Here is a 17,227-nt window from a genome sequence, read left to right on the forward strand (position 1 = left end):
TGAATAAACTGCAGATATAACTGGCCCCAAAGCCCTTGTTCTTCTTTTTTTTTTTTTTAAATAATTTTTTGGCCATGAACGTAGGATCTTAGTTCCTTGACCAGGGATCGAACCTGCACTGTGCCCCTTGCATTGGAAGCTTGGAGTCTTAACCAATGGCCCACCAGAGAAGTCCCCCCCAAAGTTCTTGTTCTTTATACAACAGCACCCTGTACCCCACAAGGTTCCCTCACTCTCAGCCCCCGTGTGTAGTTCTCTCATGCAGCTTTGCACAAACATTTACTGTGTCCAGCACTGGGCCAGGGGTAGGTGATGGTGGTGGTAGTGGTACAGGTAAGAGAGTCCTTGACAAGGTGGAATCCCTGCCCCCAGGTGCTCAGTCCAGAAGGATCTAGCCTCTGATGCTGCCCTACCTTGTACTCTGAGTCCCATGCTTAAAAACTGGATGTCATCTTTTCTTCCAGATCTTTTACACCCATATCTTACTCCCCCAACAAAGACACCCTATTTTTTAGTTAAAAGGAGTTCCCTCTGTCTGAACATTGTTTCAGATTTCCCCGTCAAAGTAAGGACTACCCAGGGATCTGAGAGGACTTCAGCCTTCCCGCTGGTACTCCACTGCCCTTCAGAGGCTTCCCATTCCACACAGTCCTCCAGACCCACTGGAAAAGCAAGGTCAGCTCTAGGACTCATCATCACTGGGATACCCCAGCTTCGCCAGAAGTGCCACTCCCACCCGGGGGTTCCCTGATTTGTAGGTAGTAAGTGTGTGATGAACCCTGGGCTCCTGTGTTGCCAGGCAACGTGCCTCTGTTTTGTTCTTATTATGCCTGTTTCCATAGCAACCCCAAAGGGGCGTTCTGTGGGCAGGCCTCGTGCCAGGGGATTCCCCTTCCCTTCCCTTCTCCCCACAGTCCCCTTCTCTGAAATCAGTGCATGATGCGGAAGAAAAGATGCAACTGCTCTACGAGTCATTATGGCTTTTAAACTCTGATCCCAGGAAGGAAGTGAAAGGTGCAATCTGTTCGCAATCTCTTTGAAAGCAGACTTTTCATCCAGTCTAGGGCCCTTTGGCATGTCAGCCTTAGGAGCACAGAAATTACTGTCACTCCTTCTTTGAGTCACGGCGCATTTCCCAGACCCCCCTCTCCACCCTATACAACACACCAGCTCAGACATGAGCATCCCTGCCAAGCACCAGGCCCTTCTCCATTCACTTTCAATTCTTTGTAAAAATATATATTTATTTGGCTGCACCAGATCTTAGTTTTGGCATGTGAGATCTAGTTCCCTGATCAGGGATCAAAGCCGGGCCCCCTGCATTGGGAGAGCAGAGTCTTAGCCACTGGATTACCAGGGAAGTCTCTCACTTTTGATTCTTAATCTATCATCTTCCCCAGTGGAGCAGCAAGTTTATTGGGTTATTCTGGGATCCAAACATTATTTTCTAAGCAATTCTCAAACTCCAAACTCAAACTCAACATAGGAAGCCAAGTCAACCCATCCTCCTCCAGCTCAATTCAAATCCTAGCCTGTATTTAAAGCTCAGGCTTCAAATAAGGAGTTCCTGAATTGCTCAGATCAGACAGCTGGGATACCGGAAACCCTCCCATTATACTCAGTCCTAATTGAGATCTTCAGACCCAAGCAGAACCCAAGTTAAAGCTGATTAGAGAACAAGAGACAAGACCCAGGGCCCTGAGTAGAGAGACTGGGAGGTAAGAAGGCCAAGAAATGCTGTCCGGGCAAGTGGAGTGGGGGGAAAAGGGAGCAGGGAGAGTGGGGCGGGAGGATGCACAGTAACAACTGGATTCCTAGATGGCCCTGCGCTCTTGGGGCTAGGATGCTGGGGGAGCAAAAAGATAACAGGAAATGGGGACCCAGGATTAAGGGAAAGAAGTGGCAAAACAGGACTGAATGAGACTGTCAAGGGAGGGAGGAAGGGAGAGGAAAAAAAAGCCCAAAGCTGAGCTAGGGACTGGGCGGACGGACTTGTAAACAGGAGCCGAGGGAGGGAGCTGGAATGAACGAAGCAGCCAACGCCCCAGCCAGCTCCCCTCCCCAGCAGGGAGCGGGGAGCACGAGGGAGGTGCCGGGAGAGGGGAGCACCAGTCTCCTCTCCCCTTTTTTGGACTCTGTCTTTCTCCCACACTTTCCAGATTCCTCTGCTTTCCCCCCAGTTCCCCGGGGAAGGGGAGACCAGCTCGGGCTTCCCTCTCCGTCCTTTGCTCACACTTCCCCAGTCCAGTTTAAGGGGATCAGACTGAGCAGGGAAGGAAGGGCCTAGGCTGCCCAGAGCCTGAGTCACCACATAGTTGAGGTTCCTGTCACTCGAAGTCCCGCCTCTGCTACACCCTGTGCCCTCTGTCCGCCGCCCCAGGGACTTGGGTCGCTGGGGCTGACCCTGCCCTAGGACCTGCCCCATTTCCGCGAGCCTTACTCGGGTCGGGGCTGTCCTTCTCGGGCTGATACCATCCTCTTCCTGGCTTCCGAAACCTTGTGTGCTTTGTCCACTACTTTTGGGAGAAGCATCCTTCTGCTCTTTTTTTGGGAGCAAAAGTGACTCAGTTGAGCGCCTGCAAGAACTGTGGAAAGAGAAGCATGCACCCCTGATAAGTCACTTCCCCTCTCTGGACTCCAGTTTCCTCTTGGGTGAAAGAAAGGGACTACGTGCTGTGGTCTCCCAGAGGTACATTCTGTAAGACTGAGTCAAAGAGACGGAGAGTTGCTGTTGAACACAGTGGGATAAAAGGGGTGTGTTTGCTAACCCCTGTCCTAACAGTAGGAGTGGGCGGGGCACAGGCACAGGCAAGGCCGCCGTAGGGCAGCCAACACCCCAGGCAACTTGGTGACTCAGGTTCCCGCACAGAGGCCGAAAGGCAGGAAGGCACCCTGCGGCTCCCTTGTGAGTCAGGGAAATGCAGATCTCCGTGGAGAATGACCAGCCAAGGTCCCGCTATAACCAACTCTCCCTTACAACTTAGAAAGCTTCCAATTCCAGTGTGGGCCCCCGCATCCCTTTGATGAGTGCCCTAACCTCCCCGACCCAGCTCCCACTCCTCCTGCCTGGCCTTGGCAACCCTTCTGCCTTCCACTCCATAGCCCTCCCTACCCTCCAATGGCTCCCCTGACCTGCCATATCCCCTCGCTTACCCCTTGGCTCTGCCCATCCTCACTATCCACCCCCATCCTGGCAGAGCCAGCCAGATGATTGCAAAAGGGCTGAGCCAGCGGGAGAGGCCCTCACATGACAGCTGTTCCTGCTGCGGAGGGGAGGGGGCAGCTGGAAGTAGAGGGAGGCACATTCCACGGGAGATCTGATCAGAAATAGCCCCAAACACGGAATGACCATCCAGCTCTGGCTCAGCGCAAAGCCTGCCCATTGTATAAAACAAAGTAAGGTCAACAGGCTGTCTTTGGAATCCCGAGGAAATTAGGAAAACAAAAGGGGGTGGTTACAGCAGGGGAGGGGGCTACAAGAATGAAAAAAATCCGGGAACGTCTAGAGATACAGGGTCGTGAAGGATACCTTTGCCATTGACCCAGCCCTAACTGCCCAAGACATTCTCCCTCTTACATGAGATTCAAGTGAATATAGGGTTACTCTCCAGCAACCGCCATCACCCGCCACTCCACCCATCCCTCGGGTGCTGAGGTACTGGGACACCCCAGTCAGTCCACTGGAGTAAAACACAACCTCCTCTGGGATCTATGCCAGCCTGATTAGAGCAAACAGACAAGAGCAGGTGGCATAGTTTCTCTAACCTTTCTGGAGCGCCAATATTTTAGCTCCATAGCGTTAGGCAAAGAATAAAGACAGTGGATACCCCAGAATGGCATTCTAACATACACAGAACGGATTAAATCACGTGGGGGAAGTTACAGCGTCCTGGAGGTACCGCTGATGGGGTGAACCAGGGAAGCCACACTCACCCAGGAAAATCCATTTGATGTTTGGAGGGAAAGTTTGCATTCTGAGGACATGCCATGAAAGGTTGCCATGAAAACCACGGTATCAGTTTCAGAAATGACTGGGTGGAGTCTTCAAAGCACTTCATGCCTCTCCCTTCAACATTCTAGACCCTTCCCCCACCCTTGAAAAGGAGAACTGGCACACTTGGGGCATGTGGGCAGCTGGTGGGATGGGTCTGACCCAGTGTGAGCAGCAGGTGTCCAGCTCCGGCTCCAACCAGGACATGAGGAAAAGATAATCTAGGTCTTTCTTGGAAGAACTTAAAAGGCTTTTGACTCTTTAATAAGCGACTTAAGCAGAAGCACCAACAAAGCTAAAATAAATAGCTGCTTTGACCAGTATCTACTGGTTTATCTACAAGCTAAACCAAGACTCGGGCTCCCATTGACACTCTAGCCTCTGTAAAGATTTTATCTGCAGTCAAAGGCACCTCTTGAGCCCTGGCCCCCTCTTCAGTTTCTCACCCTCTCTTTCTGGAGGCGCTGAGAATCTGTCCAGTAAACGGATGACAGTCTCCTCTTTCCCCCATCCTATCCCCTTTTTCTCCAAGACCCTGCCCTGTCCTCAGCTCTCGACCCACTCGCAGCGCCCTCATCCCTTTCCACCCCGCGACCCCAGCGTCTGCCCTCCTGAGGCGCGCCCTGGGCGCGGGGATGCCAGCTCCTGCCCGAGCCTCCCCGGCACGTCACGAAAGTGACTCTGCCACGGGCGACCTCCCCACCGCGCAAGCTCTCACTGGTTGCGGGTGGCGAGATGGGCGGGGCTGGGAGCGCCCACGCCCCCGCGCTGGGAGGGCCGGGGAAAGGGGCGGGAAAGGGGCGGGGCTCCAGCCAGCAGCGCAGAGGGCGAGGGAGGGGGGCGCCCCGCTGGATCCTGTAGGGCGCGAGTCCCTACCCTGAGGCGGTGTGGTGACTCAGGGCTCCCCGGGGCAGGGTGGGGACCGAACCAGCTACAGATGTATTCCCCCTTACCCCGCCCCACATCTGCCGCTAGAAACTTCTGCAGTTCATCTCTTTCGAGCCCACCCCTGCAGGGTAGAGGCCCTCCCATCTCACCCCGCCTCCCCCTGGGAGGCCAACAGCAACCCTTCTAGAGACCACAACCCCCTCCCTTCGGGCCTCCCACCCCATCTCTGGCTTGCGGGTCGTGGCCCTCCCCCAAGCGCAGGCCTGGCCTCCTCCGACAACCTGGCTGTACTTCCCGGCACCAAACCGCCCGAGTTAGAGGCGCTGGAGGCAGGACGTGTGGATGAGTCACTCTTCCTGCAGTCTCCGAGGGAGGCTGGGAGGCGGTCCAGGCCCCCCACGCCAGAATCCCGCTGTCCACGTGGGCTGCCAGGCCCGCCGCAGCTCGAGCTGCGGCCCACCTCGCGGGAAACCGACGCTTTCCCCGGGCCTCTCAGGCTAACCCTTTAAACCTACCTGCCCAGCTCAATTTTTTCTGCCTCAGTCTCCAGGGTCCTGGGAAGATTAAGGATACCAGAAAGGTCGGGAAGGTTACACAGGACAAGGAGCAGGGGGTGTGGAGGGAAATGGAATCCGGGAGGGGTCTGACAGATTCTGTGAGGCCCCAGCAACCAGCCTAGGGCACACCCTGGCCAGCACCTAGCACTCTTAGGTCCTATCCTAGAGGAGCCCAGAATATTGAGAAGTAAGACAGGTAGGTAGCAGGTTTGGATCCAACTCAAGACAGAGCTACCAGGGAGCAAAGTCTGAGCAAGAATCAACCCATCCTCACCCAGCTGGATTCCAAATCACAACCTTCCTAATCATTTATTCACAGAACCCCAACTGCAGTCAAGGTCCTAGCTCAATTAGTCCTACCCCTTAAAAGCTACAGCCCATACCCACATGTACCAGGTACCCACGTGTACCAGGAGAGATCACTGTGTTCCCCTCCCTAGCCAAGAATCCCCTTCTTTGTGCCTGGACTAACAGGAACAGGAAAAAATAACCAGTTACCTATAACCTGGAGACCAGACTCATGACTTTCTGCATATGCCTCAAAATGTGAACCAAACCAGGTTTCCAACTTCACCTGAGCTGTTAAATTTACAGGGAGATCCATAATGCTTTTCACAAGACAACAGAAAAGACCATCAGAGAAGGACGTTATCTCTGAAAAAGGTGTAATAAAAATTAAGCTCAAAGAAGGAAAAAAAAGCAGCAACCAGCACTGGTCTGAGCAGGGTTGTTGAATGACATTTATGACTGCTCTACATTCCAGGAAGCAGCAGGGTGTGTTTATGGTACAGGATCCAGGGACACCCACTGGGTTCAAAATTCTGCCTCCACCACCTAAGAAGTGTGATCACAGGCAAGTTACTTAAATCTTGGAACCCCACTTCCTTGTGAGAAAGTAGGGATACCCCAGAGATGATCCACTGCCAAGTTGGGCCCACAGGCCAGTTATCTGTTCCAAGGAATCTGTGCCTCGTCTTGTTGAAGTGTTTTTTTAACTCTGATCCTTGGGAATGGCTGCTGCCCCACCGGGCAGCGGCGGGAAGTTGTGTTAAGAGGCTGTGCTCTCACCCCACCAGCAGGTACTCTCCCCCTCCACGGGGGAAAGTCTGGAATTAGGTAGTTACAAAGCCCCATGTCACCACATCCTAACTACATCCAATCTTTCCCAGCTAGGCTAGAAGATGGTCATCACGGAAGAAGCAATGCAGGAAAACAAAAACTGAGGAGCGGCCTCTCTGCTCTTCTGAAGACTTCTCTCCTGTGCAGGGAGGTCCCGCAGGCACGGACAGAACCCTGCTCCAACATCTACTCCCCTCTGAAGAAGCCATCACCCACAAAGGAGGCAGCACAGGGAAGGGTTCAGTGTTCAGTTTCCTTTAATGAGCCCCATTCTCCCCGAAGGGCAGGTGCAGGCGGCTGGGCGACGGCAAGAGGTGTTCACTTGAAGATCTTGCCCTGATTGAAGGCTTTGCCCACATGCTGGAAGGCCCCTTCCCAGCAAAAGTATTCTCGAACTAGCGTCTGGGTCTCCTCGCTGCTGGGATCCAGTTTCCGCCATGTGTATGACTCGTAGTCCACCTGCCAATCTGGACTCAGCTGGGGAGAAAGTCAGGGAAGAAGCATGTGGTCAGGTTATCGGACACTGTCCCATACCTGTTACTTCCAGCTCAGACACCCATCATCAGAGCCCAGGACACCTGTGAACATGACTGCTCTTTCATGGGCACATTCCTTGAACTCTCCAGGATGCCCTCTGACTCAGGAATATGAGTGCATTTCCCAAATCCTTGCCCCACCTTCCCTGCACCTTCCTCACCGGAAAAGCAAGCTCCTGGCCTCGAAAGACCCAGACCCCAGAAATGGAGCTGCTATTGTTGGTTCCAAAGAGAATGACACTGGCAAAGGCATTCTTCCTCAGTTTGTCCAATCGCTGGAACATTCCTGAAGGGGAAGAAGAACATTCAGCCTTTGAAATCACATCACTCACTACCGAGGCCTCCTTTCCTCCCCCCAGAGCCATCTTCTCACCAGTGATGAGGTTGCAGCTCATGAAGGTCTGGGTGAGCTCTTCAGGGAAGCGATACTCAGAGTACCACAGGGACCAGCCATCCTTATCAAAGTGATCCCAAAAGTACGGCAGCGCCACGGAGAGCGTATCCTCGTTGGAGTACTTGCGCTTAAATTCATCCAACACAAAGGTACTGCACGGTGGGAATAAAGCAAGGAAGTCAAAGTGGGGAAGGTCCTACTGAGGCAACAGATGTCGCCAGGCTGAAAGCAGCTAAGGGCGTTTTCACACCAAAGTACTGCTTTACAGAAAGTCACTGGACTGGCAGATGCATATCTCAAGGGAGGAGAGCTGAGGGGTATGAAAGGGGGCCAGGGCAGCTAGGCACACGATATGCAAGGCCTGGGGTGCGTGGGGCCCAGGAGGGCCCCGGGCCATCTGCCCCAAGAAAGGTGTGGTGAGCTGCTGCCCCCTGGTGGAGACTCACAGTGAGAACTCCTCTTTTTTCCCGTCTGGCCCCTCCCAGGGCTCCTCTCCATGAGTCACACTTGGTTCCTGACTCACCCAAGTCGCTGCCCACACCCCCACCCCCATCACACAGGCCTCTTCGGGTTACACACACTATAATATGACAGCAATGTAAGAGATGAATGTTTTCAAAGGGCCTCCATGCCAAATCCTACAAGCGTGTCCTTCAGTTACTCTGCCCAGAAACAAGTTCAGGAGCTGAAAACCCCTCAGGTGGTCTCTGAAGCAATCTAGCACAGGGACAGACACCAGGATGCCAGAATCAGAGTAGGAGAGGTGTCTCCCACCATGGTAAGCAGGCTTCCGTTTTGTTTTTTCCAATTATAAAAATAGATGCTGCCTGAAAAAGATCACTTGTGATGCCTTAATATTTTAATGTATTTCCCACTGGTGGTGTTCCGTAGTCTATGCCTTACACAATTTGTTCATCGCCTGGCTACTGAGAATGTTTTGCAAATGTTTTAATGGCTACATGATTTTCTACTGCATGAACGTGACATAAATCTCTTAAACACCCTTATACTTAATGTTTAACTTGTTCAATTATTAGTATAAGTAAGTCAACAAACTTCTAGAGTCAGAGACTGTTACCATCCCTCCTTTTATAAACAAATTTGGTTAAGTAGTGTGACTTGCTCAGTTATAATGTAGCCAAGAACTGTCTTTTAACCAGAGGTCCTAGGGTCTTCCCAAATGCACATGAGAGACCTCATCTGAGGAGCTTTACTGCCTCCACCACCTCAGAAGTGGAGCTGGGGAGTTTTCTTTCACTTCCTCCCGAACTTTATTATTCATGATCATGTGTCCATTTCTCCCCCTCAACTGAACATAGGCTCTAAACAGCTCCTGAAACAAGTTAGCTCAAAGGCCTTAAAATAACTAACTCTGGACTCATTTGAGTCTTGTCTTTCTGTCTTTGAAGACATCCCCTTTAAGAATCCTGGGGTAAAGCATTTGGGCAGCTCCGGAGAGCACCATGGTAATGCAACCAGCAGGTATGAACAGACATGCCAAAACAATAACAAAGAATGCACAGGTTACTAAAGATTTATTAATGTTTACTGCCCGATTTATTTTCTGCCGAGTGTACAGACCTGAAATGTGGGAATGTCTCCAGCTATCTGTTGCAACAGCATATACAGTTTGGGTTGTATACTGCACATACCAAAATGCTGCTCACTCCTGACCAGATCTTGTGCTAAAAGGTTCAGAAACACATCTCTAAAGAGCAGCTGTGTCAGGAACCTCTTGTATGAAGTGCCTGTAGCCCAAGTTGGTCCCCAAATTGGAAAGCAGCGGTTTCTTACAGCAACTATCCAGTACCATGGTTGTTGCTTATCACCACACATACTTCTTATGCCCACCACCAGTGTGTGCTCCTTCATCCCATATACAAAGCACTACAAAATGGGGAGGTCAAACAATCCTGCATCCCAAAGGACCAACTAGTGACAAGACAGATGGCTTTGGGAAAGGCAAAGTGGGTGGGCAAGAAAAAGAGAAAAGAGAACTAAGTGATGTGACTACAGAAAAGACATTTCTCATATTGCCTGAAACTCATTAATAAGGTGACTTAGAGCAGCAGCTGAAAAAAGATATGATTCTAAAAATCTCCCCTCTACTGTACTTTCTTCCAAGAACCCTACACAGTCACCCACCTCATCTGCCTCTTTCTCCTTGAGGGGTTTAACTCCTTTCGTCTGGGAAACAACCAGACAAGCACTATATAGCCATAGTCACCATTCTTTCTCTTAGTGAGCAATTCTGATACAGGCTGGTGCAGCAAAAAGACAATCAAAGGCTACTGATGTGGTGTCTGCTGCCTCAGCAAAGCCAGCCCAGCAGAGCCGATGCCAGGCGCTCTCTGCATCTTCATCCTTCCTACACCCCTCGATGTACTAGTTCCCAGCCATCTCAAATCTCGACAAGTGCACCCAAGACCAAACAAGTCACCAGCAAGTCACCTCCACACCGAATTCTGGGCCCGTCTGCTTTCTTTGCTAAAAGAAGTTCTGATATTCTCAAATAACAGATGCACCAGAAACTTGCTTTTTTAAAATTCACCCATCTGTTGTTGATAAGCAACTCAATTTTGTATGGACAACCTAAAATCCCAAGCCCTCCAACATCCATACCTCTTGGGCAGATGGGCAAAGGGATCCTTGGCCTTCGGCTCGGCAGCCAGCGCCTGCTCACATTCATCCAGCTCCTCCTCAGGAGCGGGGGCAGCTGCCTTCTTCTCCTCTTTGCCCTCCTTCCGCTCTGCCTGGGGCTTCGGCTTCTCTTCTCGAGAACCTTTCTCCTTCCGTGGGGTGTCCTTTTTAGGCTGGCTCTCTGCAAACTTTTTAGCTGGTGCAAAAGAGAGGGAGAAAAGTCAGTGTCTGGCCTCTTTCCACATCCCTCCCAAACCAGGTACAAGCATAGTAATAGGAGGAAAACTACTAGGGGGCCAAGTAAGGGATCCAGATGCTACAGTGCCTGCCACCAGTTCACTGTACGTCCCTGAGCAAGACTGCAACCCTCGGCGACTAATACATGCATTCCAGAACTCTACGTGTTAACACAAAAGAGTGCCAGCATACGGGTATGTAAGAATTAACAGTATGTAAGTGTCACACAAGATTAGCTACTACACACGATGCCCTATGTTCTGTGCGTCCACATAACCCAAAACCCAGACAGGAAATCTAGGGGTTAAGACTGAGCAAACCAGTTGCCTGATCCTGCCTGCATGTCCCCGGACCTCAGACTTACCATCAAACTGGGCCATTTTCTCACAGAGTTTCACCTCTCCCAAGACAGCCCGGAACTGCGGCTGGTTAATGCAGGTGAGGAACCAGCGGTTGGTATTAGGGAAGGCCTGGCGGAAAGAAGGCTCTAGAACCTGTCAGGATGCGAGAATGGACATGAAGTCAGTGGAGGAAACATCCTAATGTGTCTGAGCCAGAGCCAGAGCCCCATGCTTCTGTCTACACTGAAGCTCCAGCTCCTTTTCAGCCCCCAGACACCAGCTTTCCCAGGAGGGCTATGCCCACCTACCTTATAGTCTCTCTCTAGCACCCCTATCCAGTTCAATGGATGCTGGTCCCACCGTCCATTCACTATGCATGGACTTGGCAGGAATACTTAAATCATCCCTTACTCCTTTTACAAAGCCATTTCATACCTACAATTTCATGCGTCAGTAAAATTGAAAAGGCTGGGACCAACAGAGGGCTACCAACTCCCTCTGCCAAATAAATAACAACTACCTACATGAACTGCATGATATGTGAGAAATACACGTATCATCCAAGTTCAGAAAGTAAATATCTGACAGCAAAAAAAATGTTTTATTTCCGAATGACAGTCCTTAAACTCAGCTTCATGAAAAATTAATTTACCATTGTTTCCATTTACCAAGATCAGAGGGAAAACAATGCTATCAGGGCCACGCCACCATCACACCTCTGTAGGGCTGGTTCTCAAATCCTGCCCAACGACTCTCAAGCTACATTCCCTTGGCGGGCTAGATTTCTCTCGCCCACATAACATGCAAAGACTCACTAAGATGGTCCCCGTTAGGCCTTGGCACAGGCTCTGACAAGAGAAGGTGCTTGTTTCTTTGTGGTTATCATATTACTATTCTGGACCAGCATCAGTTCAAGGACTGCTGTTTAAAACCAGCAATATGCCATCTTTAACCCAGTAACCTCAATGGTGATTATTTCTACCTTAGTTTTACAGATTCCATGCAGAGAAAAAGACTAATGGAATGCACACACACAGCCCCCTCCCACACCCGCCCTCCTCAACAACCAATGAGTACTGAAGCCAAGAACTATTCCAAGTTCTGCCTCCAAAGATCCTAACGCTGAAGCCGCCACCCCTACCTCTGTCTTCACAACTAAACACAAACAGGATGCAATAGGAACATGGGAACAAACTACACATAACAGCTGCCCAACAGAAATTACGGGCGGCAGAATAACACCGAACTTCTCAGGAGGGGAAGCAGTTGCGATGTAAGAAGATAAGGTTAGGGGGTCCACATTAAAAGAGAACCAGGCATGACTTTCTCGACATAAGAGAAGTCATTTTTGGCCTAAGCCACTCTGTGATCTGAACCTGGCTATAATACTTGTCTTTGAACAGGTCATAGTAAAGAAAGATCTTAAGGGCTTCCCGGTGGCTTAGTGGTAAAGAATTCACCTGCAATGCAGGAGCCACAGGAGACAAGGATTCAATCCCTGGGTTGGGAAGATCTCCTGGAGAAGGGAATGGCAACCCTCTCCAGTATTCTTGCCTGGAGAATCCCATGGACAGAGGAGCCTGGTGGGCTACAGTCCATGGGGTCGCAAAAGTCAGATACAACTTAGCGATTAAACCATCAACCATCAAAGGAATAAAAGATCACAGGAACAAAAGACTACAGAAAGAAAAGTAACAACAGCAAAGATATTATATCAGTAGTAAAGACTCCCAATCTTGTTTCAGTGATAAAGATTAGCCTGAAGCCCTCAACTACTAGATCAACTGGAACCAAAGAGGCGATGACGATGGCACTTTCTGACCCTCGTGACTTCAGTTAAGGTTCAAACCATTAGCCACCCAAGCCCCTTTATGAGTATGCATGTGCGTGCATGCTCAGTCATGTTTGAGTCCTATGACCCTATGGACTATAGGCCCGCCAGGCTCCTCTGTCCATGGGATTTCGCAGGCAAGAATATTGGGGGTTGCCATTTCCTTCACCTTAGCTTGAAACTTCCAATTTTGCTGTTAGGATAGATGCTTGGTGTTTTCCTTACCTGCTACAAGCAATAATAATAAGTCCTTCTTTATCCTGCTCTCTGGCCTGGTAGTCTTTTGGCTCAACGCCCCTCAAGAGGCAAGCCCAGTTTTCCAGTAACAGTGGTCCTCAATTAAGACTAGCTGTTGGGGCTTCCCTGGTGGCTCAGTGGTAAAGAATCCACCTGCCAATGCAGGACACAAGAGCTCAAGCCCTGATCCAGGAAGATCCCACATGCCACGAAACAACTACACCCTTGTGCTACAACTATTCTAGAGCCTGGGAGCTACAACTACTGAAGCCCACAGCCTAGAGCCTGCACGCTGCTACAAGAGAAGTCACTGCTGAGAGGCTTGCACACCATGACGCAGAGGAGCCCCCACTCATCGCAACTAGAGAAAAGCCCAGGAAGCAATGAAGACCCAGCACAGCTATTAAAAAAAAGATCCTGCATGCCCAGCTAACATGTAGCACAATTAGATTAATAAACAAATAAATACTTAAACAAAAAGGCCTAGCTGTTACCTCAGACCCTCTCACATCAGCAAAACACAGGCAACCTGGCAGACTTGTCACTTTGTTTCTAACCCTCACCTACCCCCTGCCGACCCAGATTCTTTATAAATTTCACCTGTTTATAAAGCCACAACAGGGTGCAGACAACTGTGATGTCAGCCAGCGTCACGCGTTCGCCCACCAGAAAAGTTCTCGTCTTCAAGTGAGCATCCAGCAGCCCCAGAATTCGCCTCACCTCCTCCTTTGCATTCTCTGTGGCCTATTGATTTAAAATGATCAGACTCAGCAGTGGGTAGCAAGCCCTGTCCCTGCCCTTCTCCCCCAATAACAGAACCAAAATAGCTATTCCGAGTCCTGGCTCGCTGCAAATGTATCACAAATGAAGCTCTCAATGTTAAATTTCTTCAGGGTGCAGTCTGGCTTCATTTCAAACTGTACTAATCAGTCATACATCTTTGAATTTTAGAAGTCACCTTAGAGGTCATCTGGTCTAACTATACTCCCTTACCATCTGATACAATTTTTTTACAGCAGAAATCTCTGGTCGGTCCACTCAGACCTCCCACCTCCACTGGGTCTGCCCAGCGCTCCCCAGCACTCCCAGCTTACATCCCAAAGATTTTAACTATTTAGGTGTTCTTGGCATCGCCCTTCCTATTCCTTCGTCCCGGATGCTCAGGAAGCGGATGCCACCCCGGCCCGTGGTCTCCCCCAAGCTCCAAGGCTCACCTGCTTGTTGTGGTGCATGATGCCCAAGGTAGGGAACACCCAGGTGCTGGCTGGTGGCACTATGTCGCTATCAGCAAAGCTCACCCACTGCACCACCTGCGCCGCTGCCTCGGGAGTACTTCCCCGCAGCTCCTCGTTGCTCACTGCAGAGGCGGAATGTGAAGGTCAGAACTCTGGGGTTATGCCAAGACCAGTCCAGGTGCCTGGAAATTCCTCTTTCTGTCCACTCCAGCTCCCCCACCCTCCCCTACGCCTCACCATCTCCAGACCCTCCCACTCCCACAGTCGCTGCAGATTACCATAGTAGGCAATGGCATTGCTCTCGAACACACAGAATCCATCGTCACCCTCAAAGGCTGGAACCTGGTGACAAAATAGTCAAAAGTAAAATACACAGCAGTTTCTCACTAGTCAAGTCCAGGAGGCTCAACTGTTTTGAATAGAAGTTTTTATATAAGGCTGATATCCCTTGCTAACCGAACTCTTAACACTATCTGAAACTCAAGAACCAAAACTACATGACTAACTTGCTACCCCCTACAATGTGAACTCACATAAGAAACCCCCCAAATTTAGATATTATTAGATATTTGTACATAATTCCTCAATCAAATAAGCAAAAGGTAAGAAACCAAGTCCTCTACTGCTCTCTAAATTATCCAGAGCATTACCACGTACTAACTACTCCACTGGACTTAGCATGGTTATTTATCTACCTCCCTAAGCCTCTTGGGGCAAGAATTTCACTCACAGCAGATATCTGACCTATTGACATTTGCACTGAAATCAGTCAAAATCCATTCAGTCTGCCTCGAAGCTTGTGTTTTACAGGAAATCACTGAAGAATTCTGTACTATTTTTAACTACAAATAAATCACCATTATCTCAAAATGAAAGTTTTTTTTTAAGTCTCTGAAGTGTAGGGGGAAAAAATAACATGAAAAGATCCCTTTAAAGATGGAAACCATTTTTAGAGTGATGGCTTCTCAGTTCTCCTTGGGTTCTCAGGACCAAAGACCCCTCTCTTCCACTTCCCTACTCACCTTGCCAGCAGGAAATTTACGGAGAAATTCGGGGGTGCGGTTGGTTTGGCCAAAATGGAAGTGGGGTGGTGCGGAGAGCACGCGGACCTGAGCCCCGCTGTACTGAGCGGCAATGAGGGCCTTGAAGGCCCTCCAGTTTTCAGGATATGTGTACAGGGTCTGTGAGGAAAAGATGGGGAATAAAACATTAATGACTAGAAGGGTCCCAGTCCTAAATGTTTCCAGGGAATGACTTCTCTGAGTAATCCCAATCCATTTCACCTCACTCCCTCTGGTGAACCAAGTTAGTTCTTCCGTGTCTGCCGTCAAGTGTAACCAGAGTCCCCTGAAATACCGAGGACAGAACTACACACCGACTGCTAAATAAAGCTTGTTGACAGATCTGACCTTCTCTAAGGACGTCTCTAGAAGCATTCTCTTCCCCTCAAATATATTTCCAAGAAATACAGAACTTCTAGGTCCCTCAGACTCCATCTGCCGACAAATACACAGCCCTCCCTTCCCAGAGCCCTTGTTCATTCATTCATGGTTCCCGAGTGCCTGACTACTCTACTGCTGAGCCGCTCACCCTTCAGAAGTATCACGCTTGTTTCCAAGACACACACACATCGACCAAGACATTTCCGAGCCCACTCCAAATAGCCACGGGAACCGAATGGCATCTTAAATCAACTCGGTCTCCCTAAAAACCCTTTCATTTCTTGTCACGCATTCCATCTCTTCGGTCCTGTCCCGCAGCGAGTTCTCCGGGTTGCCTTCTCCCCTTCTATTAACCTGGCCAGAGAGGTCCAATTGGCCTGACTTCCCTGTCCGGAGACTCTTCTCGCTCCCCAACCTCCCCGCCGGACCACCCTTAACCGTGGCCAGCCGTACCTGCCCATAAAGACCTTCCCCTTCGCCCTGTCCCTCCTGTTGCCCCACAAAACGGTCGCAAAAGTTTTGCCAACCTGCCCGGATCCCACGTCTCGAGGCGGCAATGAACCCGAACTGCTTTATCAAGCTCCAGACTGCCAGAATCTGGCACCCGTTTTCTCCTCTACCCCAGACCCTTCCACCTCTTCGGCCTCCCAGAGCCCTAGCCTCAGTTCCCCTCTGGGGCCTGGAGGCCCTACTCTCGAACAGTACGATCTCTAAACCCCGGATCAGTTCCCGACTCAGCTGCAGAACCCCTCTGACGCCGGCTGAGCCGGCTCGGGCACAGGATGGCGTCGGATAGGATGACCTGGATCGCCGGAGCCGGCAAACTTACCCCAGCCGCCATGGTGATTCCGCAGAGAAAGGGGGTGGGGCTCTCCGCGCTGCCGCAAAGTAAGCCGTCAGGGAGAGAAGGGAGGGGGGAAGGGGAGAGCCGTGGAGAAACAGCAGCCGGAAAGCGAGGACGGCATAGAAGGCTTACGCACGACAGTTCGGTATCCCGCAGCAGATGAATGGAAAAAGAAGTGGGTGGGGCCTACTGGCCAGCGCGGAAAAAACTCGCGCCGGCGCAGTGGGGGGTGGCTAATCCGAGTCCGGACGTGGAGGTAGACCGCGCGGAGACGCTGAGTCTTGGCTGGAAAGCCGCCCCTCTGCAGCTACGTGGCAGAGCTGCCAGCTCGGCATCTCGCGGGGCACCAGAGGCGTTTCCCTCCGGGTCGCCTGGCCCATGGTGATTTGGTGAAGGTCGTGCCAGACCCACATCGTGGTCGTGTGACACTCATTGGGGTGGCAACTGCGTGGAGATGACGGGGTCCCACGCTCCTTTTGTTACAGCTTTCTAGAGGAGAGATTGTACATCTAACCCAAGCCCAGGTCTGAAACCCTCCGTAAAAGGCTTTTTCCATTAAACCACCTTGCAGCTCACAGGTGCTGTTACTAAGAGGCACTCTTCCGGGACCCGCAACAGGGGAGGGACTGAGGGAGAACACAGCCAAGTTCTGTCACCTTGGAGGGGCTGACAGTTCAAATGAGGGGTTGCCCTTTACCCATGCTCAGATCTGAATATTTTTTACCCAATATGAAGCGAATGGATTTAGAACCCTGGACCCAAATTTCAAGCCCGTCACCGTTCATAATCTGGGCAGTAATGTAAATAAGGAAGGAAACTTGGTTCTTCCCAAGTGCAGCTCAAGCCACCCAGCCAGCACTCCATCTTTCCAGAACTCAGTACTGAGAGTGTCCAGGTGCCAATCACTCGCCCTAGGCATGAAAGGAAATAGCCTG

General features: G+C 50.7%; 1 protein-coding gene and 1 long non-coding RNA gene across 3 annotated transcripts; one reads left to right on the forward strand and one right to left on the reverse strand.

The window, feature by feature from the left end:
• Positions 1 to 1,595: 1,595 nt before the first annotated feature.
• Positions 1,596 to 6,866, forward strand: LOC120874561. The gene is made up of 2 exons (XR_005723662.1): positions 1,596 to 1,718; positions 6,606 to 6,866. It is a non-coding gene; the product is annotated as an uncharacterized LOC120874561 (long non-coding RNA).
• On the reverse strand, positions 6,795 to 17,065 carry EEF1G (eukaryotic translation elongation factor 1 gamma). 2 transcript variants are annotated; one of them, XM_040256021.1, is made up of 10 exons: positions 16,278 to 17,065; positions 15,029 to 15,187; positions 14,285 to 14,348; positions 13,986 to 14,128; positions 13,372 to 13,515; positions 10,727 to 10,856; positions 10,108 to 10,321; positions 7,465 to 7,637; positions 7,253 to 7,377; positions 6,795 to 7,032 (listed from the first exon to the last, which is right to left on the reverse strand). In XM_040256021.1, the coding sequence occupies exons 1-10, from the start codon at positions 16,287 to 16,289 to the stop codon at positions 6,874 to 6,876; spliced, it is 1,323 nt and encodes a 440-aa protein (XP_040111955.1). In that variant the 5' UTR covers positions 16,290 to 17,065; the 3' UTR covers positions 6,795 to 6,873. The 2 variants fall into 2 exon arrangements, with proteins under 2 accessions (XP_040111955.1, XP_040111954.1); XM_040256020.1 differs by having other exon boundaries at positions 7,253 to 7,637.
• Positions 17,066 to 17,227: the final 162 nt, after the last annotated feature.

The sequence above is a fragment of the Oryx dammah genome, unplaced genomic scaffold (genome assembly GCF_014754425.2).
Source record: "Oryx dammah isolate SB20612 unplaced genomic scaffold, SCBI_Odam_1.1 HiC_scaffold_15, whole genome shotgun sequence".
NCBI lineage: Eukaryota > Metazoa > Chordata > Mammalia > Artiodactyla > Bovidae > Oryx > Oryx dammah.

What these genes read in the sequence shown, in the direction of transcription:
- EEF1G (XM_040256020.1), bottom strand. An exon ending in GTAAATTTCCTGCTGGCAAG is followed by an intron (nt 14,349 to 15,028) that starts GTGAGTAGGGAA and finishes TTTTGTCACCAG; the next exon opens with GTTCCAGCCTTTGAGGGTGA. An exon ending in TTTGCCCATCTGCCCAAGAG is followed by an intron (nt 7,638 to 10,107) that starts GTATGGATGTTG and finishes CCCACCGTGCAG; the next exon opens with TACCTTTGTGTTGGATGAAT.